General features: G+C 44.2%; 1 protein-coding gene across 7 annotated transcripts in view; it reads right to left on the reverse strand.

The window, feature by feature from the left end:
* ENTPD5 (ectonucleoside triphosphate diphosphohydrolase 5 (inactive)) overlaps positions 1-14,516 on the reverse strand; it is a 62,930-nt gene extending 48,414 nt beyond the window's left edge. For 4 of the 7 annotated variants that reach the window (XM_040412340.1, XM_040412342.1, XM_040412337.1 and 1 more), the window contains exons 1-2: positions 12,410-12,647; positions 12,259-12,338 (exon numbers count right to left, since the gene is read on the reverse strand). In XM_040412340.1, the coding sequence (XP_040268274.1) occupies positions 12,259-12,338; positions 12,410-12,626 (297 nt within the window). In that variant the 5' untranslated portion in view covers positions 12,627-12,647. Of the gene's footprint in view, positions 1-12,258; positions 12,339-12,409; positions 12,648-14,338; positions 14,358-14,425 lie in introns of those variants that run through there. The other 3 variants (XM_040412338.1, XM_040412339.1, XM_040412343.1) reach the window with 3 other exon arrangements.
* Between the last annotated feature and the right edge of the window lie 871 nt (positions 14,517-15,387).

Here is a 15,387-nt window from a genome sequence, read left to right on the forward strand (position 1 = left end):
CAGAGATACCAGATGTGTGACACTTTTTTGCAGCCTAGGTGGGCAAAGGGGCCCATATTCCAAAGAGCACCTTTAGGATTTCACAGGTCATTTTTTACAGAATTTGATTTCAAACTCCTTACCACACATTTGGGCCCCTAGAATGCCAGGGCAGTATAACTACCCCACAAGTGACCCCATTTTGGAAAGAAGAGACCCCAAGGTATTCGCTGATGGGCATAGTGAGTTCATGGAAGTTTTTATTTTTTGTCACAAGTTAGTGGAATATGAGACTTTGTATGAAAAAAAAAAAAAAAATCATCATTTTCCACTAACTTGTGACAAAAAATAAAAAATTCTAGGAACTTGCCATGCCCCTCACGGAATACCTTGGGGTGTCTTCTTTCCAAAATGGGGTCACTTGTGGGGTAGTTATACTGCCCTGACATTCTAGGGGCCCAAATGTGTGGTAAGGAGTTTGAAATCAAATTCTGTAAAAAATGACCTGTGAAATCCGAAAGGTGCTCTTTGGAATATGGGCCCCTTTGCCCACCTAGGCTGCAAAAAAGTGTCACACATCTGGTATCTCCGTACTCAGGAGAAGTTGGGGAATGTGTTTTGGGGTGTCATTTTACATATACCCATGCTGGGTGAGAGAAATATCTTGGCAAAAGACAACTTTTCCCATTTTTTTATACAAAGTTGGCATTTGACCAAGATATTTATCTCACCCAGCATGGGTATATGTAAAAAGACACCCCAAAACACATTCCTCAACTTCTCCTGAATACAGAGATACCAGATGTGTGACACTTTTTTGCAGCCTAGGTGGGCAAAGGGGCCCATATTCCAAAGAGCACCTTTAGGATTTCACAGGTCATTTTTTACAGAATTTGATTTCAAACTCCTTACCACACATTTGGGCCCCTAAAATGCCAGGGCAGTATAACTACCCCACAAGTGACCCCATTTTGGAAAGAAGAGACCCCAAGGTATTCGCTGATGGGCATAGTGAGTTCATAGAACTTTTTATTTTTTGTCACAAGTTAGTGGAATATGAGACTTTGTAAGAAAAAAAAAAAAAAAATCATCATTTTCCGCTAACTTGTGACAAAAAATAAAAAGTTCTATGAACTCACTATGCCCATCAGCGAATACCTTAGGGTGTGTACTTTCCGAAATGGGGTCATTTGTGGGGTGTTTGTACTGTCTGGCCATTGTAGAACCTCAGGAAACATGACAGGTGCTCAGAAAGTCAGAGCTGCTTCAAAAAGCGGAAATTCACATTTTTGTACCATAGTTTGTAAACGCTATAACTTTTACCCAAACCATTTTTTTTTTACCCAAACATTTTTTTTTTATCAAAGACATGTAGAACAATAAATTTAGAGCAAAATTTCTATATGGATCTCGTTTTTTTTGCAAAATTTTACAACTGAAAGTGAAAAATGTCATTTTTTTGCAAAAAAATCGTTAAATTTCGATTAATAACAAAAAAAGTAAATATGTGAGCAGCAATGAAATACCACCAAATGAAAGCTCTATTAGTGAGAAGAAAAGGAGGTAAAATTCATTTGGGTGGTAAGTTGCATGACCGAGCAATAAACGGTGAAAGTAGTGTAGGTCAGAAGTGTAAAAAGTGGCCTGGTCTTTCAGGGTGTTTAAGCACTGGGGGCTGAGGTGGTTAAAAGGTGAGCCCACCGCATGAGTAACATGGATAGGACAGAAATGGACCAGCAAATGGTGAAAAAAGCCAAAAATACATAGGTCCCCACACAAAAAGCATTGTGGATGAAATGTACACAGTCCAAATCTCCCCTAGACATAAGCTAGTACCATGACATGCGAAATAACAGTCTAAGGCTACTTTCACACCGGCGCTTTGGCTTTCTGTTTGTGAGATGCGTTCAGGGCTCAGCGGTCCAAAACGGATCAGTTTTGCCCTAATGCATTCTGAATGGATAAGAATCCACTTAGAATCCATCAGTTTGCCTCCGTTCAGTCTCCATTTAGCTCTGGGGGCGGCCTGCAGCGTTTTGGTGTCCGTCTGACGAAACTGAGCCAAAAGGATCCGTTCTGACACACAATGTAAGTCAATGGGGATGGATAAGTTTTCTATGACACAATCTGGCACAATAGAAAACGGATCCGTCCTACATTGACTTTCAATGGTGTTCAAGACGGATCCGTCTTGGCTATGTTAAAGATAAGACAAACGGATCTGTTCTGAACGGATGCATGCGGTTGTATTATCTGAACGGATCCGTCTGTGTAGATCCATGACGGATCCGCACCAAACGCGAGAGTGAAAGTAGCCTAAATGATATGCAACAAGCCAGGTCACACTCACCTAATACACCAGTGGAATCTGTATGCCGGGATGGCGTTACCCCGACGCGCATTTCAGCGTGCTTTCCCCCTTTTTAATGGCAACATATACAATATGTATTATGTAACAATAAAGTATTTTTCTCAATTGGTTGTTTATGAGCTCTAGTATTTGTCATATATTTAGTGAGCTTTACCAAGTTATTTTTGTGTGGTTGTCCCTATATGTTGCCGCAATACTTATTGGTATTTTTTCGGTAGGGATACCCATGGTCATATTTGTTTTTGTTTTTTTTACCATCAATACTATACATTACATCCCACCTGTCACTACACCTCCACAACACCAGTCATCTGTATCAAACTCATCTGTTACTACACCTCCAGAATACCAGTTATCTGTACTATACACTACAGCCCATCTATCACTACACCTCCAGAATACCAGTTATCTGTACTATACACTACAGCCCATCTATCACTACACCTCCAGAATACCAGTTATCTGTACTATACACTACAGCCCATCTATCACTACACCTCCAGAATACCAGTTATCTGTACTATACACTACAGCCCATCTATCACTACACCTCCAGAATACCAGTTATCTGTACTATACACTACAGCCCATCTATCACTACACCTCCAGAATACCAGTTATCTGTACTATACACTACAGCCCATCACAGCCATCTATCAGTACACCTCCAGAATACCAGTCACCTGTACTATACACTACAGCCCATCTATCACTACACCTCCAGAATACCAGTTATCTGTACTATACACTACAGCCCATCTATCACTACACCTCCAGAATACCAGTTATCTGTACTATACACTACAGCCCATTACAGCCATCTATCAGTACACCTCCAGAATACCAGTCACCTGTACTATACACTACAGCCTATCACACCCATCTATCAGTACACCTCCAGAATACCAGTCACCTGTACTATACACTACATCCCATCACATTTATCTATCACTACACCTTCAGAATACCAGTCACCTGTGCTATACACTACAGCCCATCACACCCATCTATCACTACACCACCAGAATACCAGTCACCGGTACTATACACTACAGCCCATGACACCCATCTATCACTAAACTTCCAGAATACCAGTCACCTGTGCTATACACTACAGCCCATCACACCCATCTATCACTACACCACCAGAATACCAGTCACCTGTACTATACACTACAGCCCATGACACCCATCTATCACTAAACTTCCAGAATACCAGTCACCTGTACTATACACTACAGCCCATCACACCCATCTATCACTACACCACCAGAATACCAGTCACCTGTACTATACACTACAGCCCATGACACCCATCTATCACTAAACTTCCAGAATACCAGTCACCTGTACTATACACTACAGCCCATCACACCCATATATCACTAAACCTTCAGAATACCAGTCACCTGTACTATACACTACAGCCCATCACACCCATCTATCACTACACCACCAAAATACCAGTTATCTGTACTATATACTACAGCCCATCACACCCATCTGTCACTAAACCTCCAGAATACTAGTCATCTGTACTATACATTACAGCCCATCACAGCCATCTATCACTACACCTCCAGAATACTAGTCATCTGTACTATACATTACAGCCCATCACAGCCATCTATCAGTACACCTCCAGAATACTAGTCATCTGTACTATACACTACAACCCTTCACACCCATCTATCATTACACCTCCACAACACCAGTCATCTGTATCAAACTCATCTATCACTACACCACCAGAATACCAGTTATCTGTACTATACACTACAGCCCATCTATCACTACACCACCAGAATACCAGTTATCTGTACTATACACTACAGCCCATCTATCACTACACCACCAGAATACCAGTTATCTGTACTATACACTACAGCCCATCTATCACTACACCACCAGAATACCAGTCACCTGTACTATACACCACATCCCATCATATTCATCTATTACTACACCTCCAGAATACCAGTCATCTGTACTATACATTACAGCCCATCACAACCATCTATCACTACACCTCTAGAATACCAGTCACATGTACAATACTCTACAGCCCATCACATTCATCCATCACTACACCTCCAGAATACCAGTCACCCGTACTATACACTACAGCCCATCACATTCATCTATCACTACACCTCCAGAATACCAGTCACCTGTACTATACACTACACCCCATCTCACCCATCTATCACTACACTACAGCCCATCACACCCATCTATCAGTACACATCCAGAATACCAGTCACCCGTACTATACACTACAACCCTTCACACCCATCTATCAGAACACCTCCAGAATACCAGTCACCTGTGCTATATACTACTGCCCATCACACCCATCTATCACTACACCTCCAGAATACCAGCCACCTGTACTATACACTACAGCCCATCACACCCATCTACCACTACACCTCCAGAATACCAGTCACCTGTACTATACACTACAGCCCATCACACCCATCTATCACTAAACCTCCAGAATACCAGTCACCTGTGCTATATACTACAGCCAATCACAACCATCTATCACTACACCTCCAGAATACCAGTCACCTGTACTATACACTACAACCCTTCACACCCATCTATCACTACACCTCCACAACACCAGTCATCTGTATCAAACTCATCTATCACTACACCACCAGAATACCAGTTATCTGTACTATACACTACAGCCCATCTATCACTACACCACCAGAATACCAGGTATCTGTACTATACACTACAGCCCATCACAGCCATCTATCACTACACCTCCAGAATACCAGTCACCTGTACTATACACTACAGCCTATCACACCCATCTATCACTACACCAGTCACTTGTACTATACACTACAGCCCATCACACCCATCTATCAGTAAACCTCCAGAATACCAGTCACCCGTACTATACACTACAGCCCATCACACCCATCTATCAGTACACCTCCAGAATACCAGTCACCTGTACTATACACTACAACCCATCACACCCATCTATCAGTACACCTCCAGAATACCAGTCACCCATACTATACACTACAACCCTTCACACCCATCTATCAGTACACCTCCAGAATACCAGTCACCTGTACTATACACTACATCCTATCACATTCATCTATCACTACACCTTCAGAATACCAGTCACCTGTGCTATATACTACAGCCCATCACACCCATCTATCACTACACCTCCAGAATACCAGTCACCTGTACTATACATTACAGCCCATCACACCCATCTGTCACTAAACCTCCAGAATACCAGTCACCTGTGCTATATACTACAGCCCATCACACCCATCTATCACTACACCTCCAGAATACCAGTCACCTGTACTATACACTACAGCCCATCACACCCATCTGTCACTAAACCTCCAGAATACCAGTTATCTGTACTATACAGTACAGCCCATCACATCCATCTGTCACTACACCTCCAGAATACCAGTCATCTGTACTATACACTACAGCCCATCACAGCCATCTATCACTACACCTCCAGAATACCAGTCACCTGTACTATATACTACAGCCCATCACACCCATCTATCACTACACCTCCAGAATACCAGTCACCTGTACTATACACTACAGCCCATCACACCCATCTGTCACTAAACCTCCAGAATACCAGTTATCTGTACTATACAGTACAGCCCATCACATCCATCTGTCACTACACCTCCAGAATACCAGTCATCTGTACTATACACTACAGCCCATCACAGCCATCTATCACTACACCTCCAGAATACTAGTCATCTGTACTATACACTACAGCCTTTCACACCCATCTATCACTACACTTCCAGAATACCAGTCACCTGTGCTATATACTACAGCCCATCACAGCCATCTATCACTACACTTCCAGAATACTAGTCATCTGTACTATACACTACAGCCCATCACACCCATCTATCAGTACACCTCCAGAATACCAGTCACCTGTACTATACAATACAGCCCATCACATTCATCTATCACTACACCTTCAGAATACCAGTCACCTGTGCTATATACTACAGCCCATCACATTCATCTATCACTACACCTCCAGAATACCAATCACCTGTACTATACACTACAGCCCATCACACCCATCTATCACTAAACCTCCAGAATACCAGTCACCTGTACTATACACTACAACCCATCACACCCATCTATCACTAAACCTCCAGAATACCAGTCACCTGTACTATACAATACAGCCCATCACACCCATCTATCACTACACCTTCAGAATACCAGTCACCTGTGCTATATACTACAGCCCATCACAGCCATCTATCACTACACTTCCAGAATACTAGTCATCTGTACTATACATTACAGCCCATCACACCCATCTATCACTACACCTCCAGAATACCAGTCACCCGTACTATACACTACAGCCCATCACACCCATCTATCAGTACACCTCCAGAATACCAGTCACCTGTACTATACACTACAGCCCATCACACCCATCTATCACTACACCTCCAGAATACCAGTCACCCGTACTATACACTACAACCCTTCACACCCATCTATCAGTACACCTCAGGAATACCAGTCACCTGTACTATACACTACAGCCCATCACACCCATCTATCACTTCACCTCCAGAATACCAGTCACCTGTACTATACACTACACCCCATCTCACCCATCTATCACTACACCAGTCACTTGTACCATACACTACAGCCCATCACACCCATCTATTACTACACCTCCAGAATACCAGTCACCTGTACTATACACTACAGCCCATCACAACCATTTATCACTACACCTCCAGAATACCAGTCACCTGTACTATACACTACAGCCCATCACACCCATCTATCAGTACACCTCCAGAATACCAGTCACCTGTACTATACACTACATCCCATCATATTCATCTATCACTACACCTCCAGAATACCAGTCATCTGTACTATACATTACAGCCCATCACAGCCATTTATCACTACACCTCTAGAATACCAGTCACATGTACAATACTCTACAGCCCATCACATTCATCTATCACTACACCTCCAAAGTACCAGTCACCCGTACTATACACTACAGCCCATCACACCCATCTATCACTACACCCCCAGAATACCAGTCACCAGTACTATATACTACAGCCCATCACACCCATCTACTACACCTCCAGAATACCAGTCACTTGTACTATACACTACACCCCATCTCACCTATCTATCACTACACCAGTCACTTGTACTATACACTACAGCCCATCACACCCATCTATTACTACACCTCCAGAATACCAGTCACCTGTACTATATACTACAGCCCATCACACCCATCTATCACTAAACCTCCAGAATACCAGTCACTTGCACTACAGCCACTCAAATCCATCTATCACTACACCTCCAGAATACCAGTCACATGTACTATACACTACACCCCATCACACCCATCTATCACTACACCAGTCACTTGTACCATACACTACAGCCCATCACACCCATCTATCGCTACACCTCCAGAATACCAGTCACCTGTACTATACACTACACCCCATCACACCCATCTATCACTACACCAGTCACTTGTACCATACACTACAGCCCATCACACCCATCTATCGCTACACCTCCAGAATACCAGTCACCTGTACTATACACTTAATTCCGACCTTTCACTACACCTACACAACACCAGTCCCTTGTACTATACACTACAGCCCAATACACCCATCTATCACTACACCTTCAGAATACCAGTCACTTGTACAACACATTACAGCCCATCACACCCATCTATCACTACACCTCCAGAATACCAGTCATCCCTACTATACACTACATCCCATCACACCCATCTAACACTACACCTCCAGAATACCAGTCATCCCTACTATACACTACATCCCATCACACCCATCTAACACTACACCTCCAGAATACCAGTCACCCCTGCTATACACTACAGCCCATCAGACCCATTGTGGCGGAACCCGCCTCGCCACTGGGCATTGGAGAGGCCTGACTACCCGCCTCCTACCTACTGACTATGGCCCCTCGTAAATTGGTACGTTTGAATGCAATATTTGGGCATGTGGTATTTTATATTGCTGCTACTGGACCTTTAATGGCCATCCGTGGACATGTTATGACTTTTAGGAACAATGCCCCTTTAAGACTGTGTAGCAGATTGCCGTCTTTAATATTATGTATGTTATTGTGGGTTTGGGTAAATTGTATTGCTGTATCTTCCGGACGATGCATCTGCTGGTATGGAGGAAGATTTTTCTTCATCAGAGCTCTTATATGTCCTTAAGGACCTCAAAAATGGGAAGAGTCCCAGCCCGGACGGGTTGACCGCACGTTTCTATAAATACTTCACGGATGATCTGGCCCCCATACTCCTAGATACATTCAATTCTATATCCGCCACATGCCCCTTCCCATCTCAAACCCTTCAGGCCCATATTACAGTTATCCCCAAACCGGACAAGGATCATTCCCTTTGTTCCAATTATAGGCCCATCTCCCTTCTTAATATCGACCTGAAAATATTTGCCAAAATACTAGCCTTAAGATTACACCCCCACATACCAAATTGTATTCATAGAGAACAGGTAGGATTTGTTCCAGGACGAGAGGCCCGTGATAATACCATTAAATCTATAAGTCTGATATCTAAAGCTAAACAACTAAAGATCCCCATGTGTCTTCTCTCGGTGGATGCGGAGAAGGCATTCGACAGGGTCAGTTGGCACTTCCTGGAAAGGACCTTGACGCATATTGGGATAGGTCCCAAGATGATAAATAGAATCATGGCCTTATACTCTGGCCCTACTGCTCGGGTTCGTGTCAATGGTGCCCTGTCGGATTCCTTCCCTATCTCAAATGGAACTCGTCAGGGATGCCCCCTCTCCCCGTTTCTCTACATTCTTGTTATGGAATCCTTAGCTAATGCCCTGCGAGCCAATGAAGCAATTAAAGGCCTACACATTGGCAATGTAGAACATAAACTATCACTGTTTGCCGACGATCTCTTGCTGTACTTAACATCCCCTAGAATTGGACTCCCCTCGGTACTGAAGGAATTTCAGATTTTTGGGACATTGTCCAACTTGAAGGTCAATGTCCAGAAATCGAAACTTTTAAATATCACTCTCCCTTCTCCAGATGTTTCCGCACTTAAGGACTCATTCTCTTTTAAATGGGCCGCAAGTAAGCTTAAACACCTGGGAACTTACATCTCTTCTGATACTTCCCACTTGTTCAAGCTCAACTACCTCCCTATACTTCACACCATTGAAAATAACCTACATGCTTGGTCAGCCTTAAATGTTTCCTGGTTTGGTAGAATAAACACCTTAAAAATGGACGTTCTGCCAAGACTTCTTTATCTATTCCAGACAATCCCCTGTCGGATCCCAGCCTCTTATTTTGCACGTCTAAGGAAACTCGCTTCCCGTTTTATATGGGGGTAGATCCAAGGCCAGATTGAGCTACAATCTTATGATCAGGTCCAAGGAACAAGGGGGCACGGGTTTGCCTGACTTCCTATCATACTACAGAGCAGAGGTCGCCAATTGCGTGATTGACCTCACCCACAATCTTGAAAGAAAGCTATGGGTTGAATTAGAACACGCTCTAGCCCCTGGTCTTAACCCAGGCGTTTTCTGGTTCCCGACAAGCACCCTGATCCAAATGCCTATCCAAAGGCTATCACCTTTCCTATCTTCTCTAGTAGATATATGGACTAGGTTCGCCTCCACGGCCCGACTGGCCACGATCCCTGGCCCTCTCACAAACATATCTGGTCATCCGTTGATGCCAGCCACACTGTCAGCTCTACCAGCCCTCGGGTTACACTCCAGGCCCCAGATCAGGGTCAAAGACATATATTCTGTCAGAGGGATCAAGGATCTTAAAGATTTAGGCCATCTTATCCCTGACTCACCAGGGCGATGGTTTCACTACTTACAATTACGCAGTTTCACTGGATCTCTGGCACCCAGTACGCAACTTCAATCCTCCTTATCTGATTTTGAGAAACTATGCCTAGCTACTTCTGCTCCTGGGCATTCTATATCTCTTATATATGCCATTCTGAACTCGGGAGAGATCGGGGATGACACAGAAGAGTTCCCTGTCCCGACTAAGAAAATTATGCTATCATGGGAATCTGAGCTGGGATACCCCCTTACACCTGACCAGTGGAAGAGATCTCTCCTTTTCACTCATAAGTCTTCGATTTCCTGTAAGATTCAGGAACTCAATTATAAGATCTGGTCTAGGTGGTATAGGACTCCAGTTAAGCTTAACCAGTTCTATCCTTCGGTGCCGGACACGTGCTGGAGGTGTTCGAAATCTAGGGGCACTATGTTGCACATTTGGTGGGAGTGTACAGGAGTAGCAACGCTATGGAGTGACATTTTCAAGTTATATGAATATTTATGCAAAATCCATATTCCTATGTCGCCCCAATTAGCTCTTCTTTCAGTTTTCCCGGGCAGAATTAAGATAGTCAGGAAGGGCATCCTTAGATTTTTGTCATAGCAATGCGTCAAATAATTCCTCGAGCCTGGCGCTCAACAGATAGCCCCCTCAGAATCACTTGGGTTGGAGCTTTGGATTCTCTGGCACGCCTGGAAGAGCTGGGTGCCGAAGACCAGGGTCTTGGAGTTGCTCACTCTAAACAATGGGAGGCCTGGTACCAGTTCCGTGCATCAGCAGGTTTCTCGGGTTGGTTGTCCTCAGGTTCTACTACTTAACTTATTTTGCCTAGTCTGGTTGCAAATAAATCTTGTCTGGACTACTAGTCCAATCCCTCCCCCTCCCTCCTCTCCTTGCCCCTCCCCCCTTGATCCTTTGTCTTGTCTCCCCCTCCTTTTTTCTTTCATCTGGTATTGATGATTGTTGATTTTACTACTGTACGCTGATTTGATATGTGATTCTGTAACTTTCTTATAATGCATATATTCAAATTTATTCGGTTTTCAATAAAAACAAATTGAACCATAAATTGTATTGCTGTGTGTTGTGGACTGTATATATCTTGCTCTTACTGTAATGTTTGCATGTTACAGGCATTGTTGTTCTGTGCCTCTTCTCCTCCCCCTTTTTCCTGACCCATTGTTCCCCGGCAGGGTGTTGTCGCAGGGACACTGAAACACCAGTTTAAACCAGCTGCTCTGTCCCTCCTCCATCTCCCATCAGCCCTTGCTATTGTCTGGCCCCCACCCTTCCTTGTACCAGAGTCCTCTAGGTACCCTATTGTATGTATATGAGGCTGTTGGGGAGTTTAAAGTAGTGTGCTGTGTCTAAATAAAGTCAGTTTCTGTTTTAACCCTCAAGGTGAAGTGTCGTCTCATTATTGGGGGAGGATTGATTGCATGCTGTCCCAGTTTGACTGCTAGGAGTGTAAACCTATTCGTATGGTTTCCTATTCAACTGTCTACAGCATTCATATGCTTGAAGAGGATTTATATGCTGGTTCGGTTCGGTGATTGTGGTGTCTGCCAGAGTGCTTGGAAACCTCAGGAAACGCTAGGAGCATCAGTCAACGGAGGTACTCAGTCTAGGGGTGCCAGGTGATCAGTTACACCCATCTATCACTACACCACCAGAATACCAGTCACCCCTACTATACACTACAGCCCATCACACCCATCTATCACTACACCACCAGAATACCAGTCACCTGTACTATGCACTACATCCCATCACACCCATCTGTCACTACACCTCCAGAATACCAGTCACCTGTGCTATACACTTCAGTCCATTACATTCATTTGTCAGTAAACCTCCAGAATACCAGCTAAAATGGAGCACAAGACAGAAAGTTATAGTATTTCAGAGTTATCATCGGACATTTCCACCTCCTCAATGTTCCCCTCTAATGAGATCCAGCTCACCCTTTCAGGCTCCCCAGCAAAAGCAGAAAGTCCTGGCTTCACAGACTCAAAGATCTCTCCATCCAGCTCCAGGGGAGACCCTAAAACATGGAGCACACAAGGATGATAACATACCACAGGCTTGAGGAGGATAGATGGTGGCAGCACTTACCTGCATCACTTTGATGGAACTTGTAGATGTGGATTCGTGTCCCAGTGCTGCCTGCATCAAACACTATACCATAGATTGTATGACAGGATATGCTGGGCATTGCCAAAGTCGAAGGTGAGGTGGACTTAACATTACGGGAAGCAAATGAGTCCAAAGAACAGTCACCAGGCAAAAAGGCCAAAAAGAGAGTAAAAGCAGCAGAAAGCAAGAGGCTCATAGTCTCCCAGAATCTCGAAACCTGTATAAAATAAGAGGGGTGCTGCTTATATAGGGAATTGCTTTAAGCACAGGACCACAACACATGACATCAGAGAAACATACAACTATGCATTAGGAGAGCTTAAAACCAACATACATTAGATGGAATAGATGAATCAGAACAAACTTGTAATAAGCGGCACACATTACATAAGGGGAAAATACATATATAACAGCTCATCACACCCCTGTACCACAGTCTCTCCAGAAAATCAGTCACTTCTACAATAGAGTACAGCCCATCACACCCATCTATCACTACACCTCCAGAATACCAGTCACCTGTACTATACACCACTGCCCATCACACCCATCTATCACTACACCTCCAGAATAACAGTCACCTGTACTATACACCACTGCCCATCACACCCATCTATCACTACACCTCCAGAATACCAGTCACCTGTACTATACACTACAGCCCATCACACCCATCTATCACTACACCTCCAGAATAACAGTCACCTGTACTATACACCACTGCCCATCACACCCATCTATCACTACACCTCCAGAATACCAGTCACCTGTACTATACACTACAGCCCATCACACCCATCTATCACTACACCTCCAGAATAACAGTCACCTGTACTATACACCACTGCCCATCACACCCATCTATCACTACACCTCCAGAATACCAGTCACCTGAACTATACACCACTGCCCATCACACCCATCTATCACTACACCTCCAGAATAACAGTCACCTGTACTATACACCACTGCCCATCACACCCATCTATCACTACACCTCCAGAATACCAGTCACCTGTACTATACACCACTGCCCATCACACCCATCTATCACTACACCTCCAGAATACCAGTCACCTGTACTAACTATACACTACAACCCTTCACACCCATCTATCATTACACCTCCAGAATACCAGTCACCTGTACTATACATTACAGCCCATCACACCTAATATCACTACACCTCCAAAATACCAGTTACCTGAACTATACACTACAGCCCATCACACCCATATATCACTACACCTCCAGAATACCAGTCACCTGTACTATACACTACAACCCTTCACACCCATCTATCATTACACCTCCAGAATACCAGTCACCTGTACTATACACTACAGCCCATCACACCTAATATCACTACACCTCCAGAATACCAGTCACCTGTACTATACATTACAGCCCATCACACCTAATATCACTACACCTCCAGAATACCAGTTACCTGTGCTATACATTACAGCCCATCATACCCATCTATCACTGCACCTCCAGAATACCAGTCACCTGTACTATACATTACAGCCCATCACAGCTATTTATCACTACACCTCCAGAATACCAGTTACCTGTGCTATACATTACAGCCCATCACACCTAATATCACTACACCTCCAGAATACCAGTCACCTGTGCTATACATTACAGCCCATCATACCCATCTATCACTAAACCTCCAGAATACCAGTCACCTGTACTATACACTACAGCCCATCACACCTAATATCACTACACCTCCAGAATACCAGTTACCTGTGCTATACACTACAGCCCATCATATCCATCTATCACTGCACCTCCAGAATACCAGTCACCTGTACTATACACCACTGCCCATCACAGCTATTTATCACTACACCTCCAGAATACCAGTTACCTGTGCTATATACTACAGCCTCTCACACCCATCTGTCACTACACCTCCAGAATACCAGTCACCTGTTTACTGCAGTGTCACACTTTGGACTCTCCCGCTGCCCTGATGGTTACCTGATATTTTCCCAGGATCCTGGAATCTTCTGGTCTCATATGTTGCAAGCTCAATTACATAGCGGTGTAAGGATTAAAGTGCAACTAAAGTGACCTGACCTCTTAAAGAGCAAGCAATTCTAATATACACTACTCACATAATAGGGATATTTGGCTTTCAGGTGAAAATTATGGAAAATGTAAAAAGTTCCGTCTCCACTGATATTTTATCCGGAAAGTCGGATATTTAAGTAGAAGCAGCAATGAGGATTTCCTCATCTCAGACAATTTACTGACACAGAAGCCAACACCAGTGCTGGGTATACTGCCACAAAATGTCAGCGTCTCAAGAATTTGTCATGTGGCCTTGAGCATCAATTCCAGCTTGACAACGACGTCTCCTGCTGTTCACAAGGCGACTTATTGTCCTCTGAGGCATGGCACCCCACTCTTCTTGAAAGGCAGCCCTCAGGTCATTGAGGTTCTGAGGTACAGAGTTATGAGCCTCTACATGGTGACTCAGCTGATCCCTTAGGTTTTCAATGGGTTCAGGTCTGGAGAAAGTGCAGGCCACCCCATTTGAGGTTCCCCAGTCTCCCCAGTAGCCGTTCCCTAATGATGTGACTTCGATGAGCTGGCGCATTGTCCTCCATGAAGATGACATTAGGCCGGTGTTGTTCCTGCAGTGGCGCAATGACTGGAGTAATGATGTACTTCAGGTAGTCTGGACCCTTCACAGTGTAGGGCAGTTCTGTACTGACTAGACACACCTGCCCACACAGAAACACCACCACCACCAAAGGCTCTTCTGGTGACCACAGTGGCTGATGCAGAGCGCTCTCTGTGACGTCTCCAACATCGTTAGCGGCCATTATTTCTGCTCAGCGTGAATCTCCTTTAATCAGTGAACAGCACTGAGGCCACTGGTCCCTCGTCCAGCGTAGATAACAAGACGATGACGCCTGTGCCTGGTGGTGCGGTCA

This window comes from Bufo bufo, chromosome 11, assembly GCF_905171765.1.
Source record: "Bufo bufo chromosome 11, aBufBuf1.1, whole genome shotgun sequence".
Lineage (NCBI taxonomy): Eukaryota > Metazoa > Chordata > Amphibia > Anura > Bufonidae > Bufo > Bufo bufo.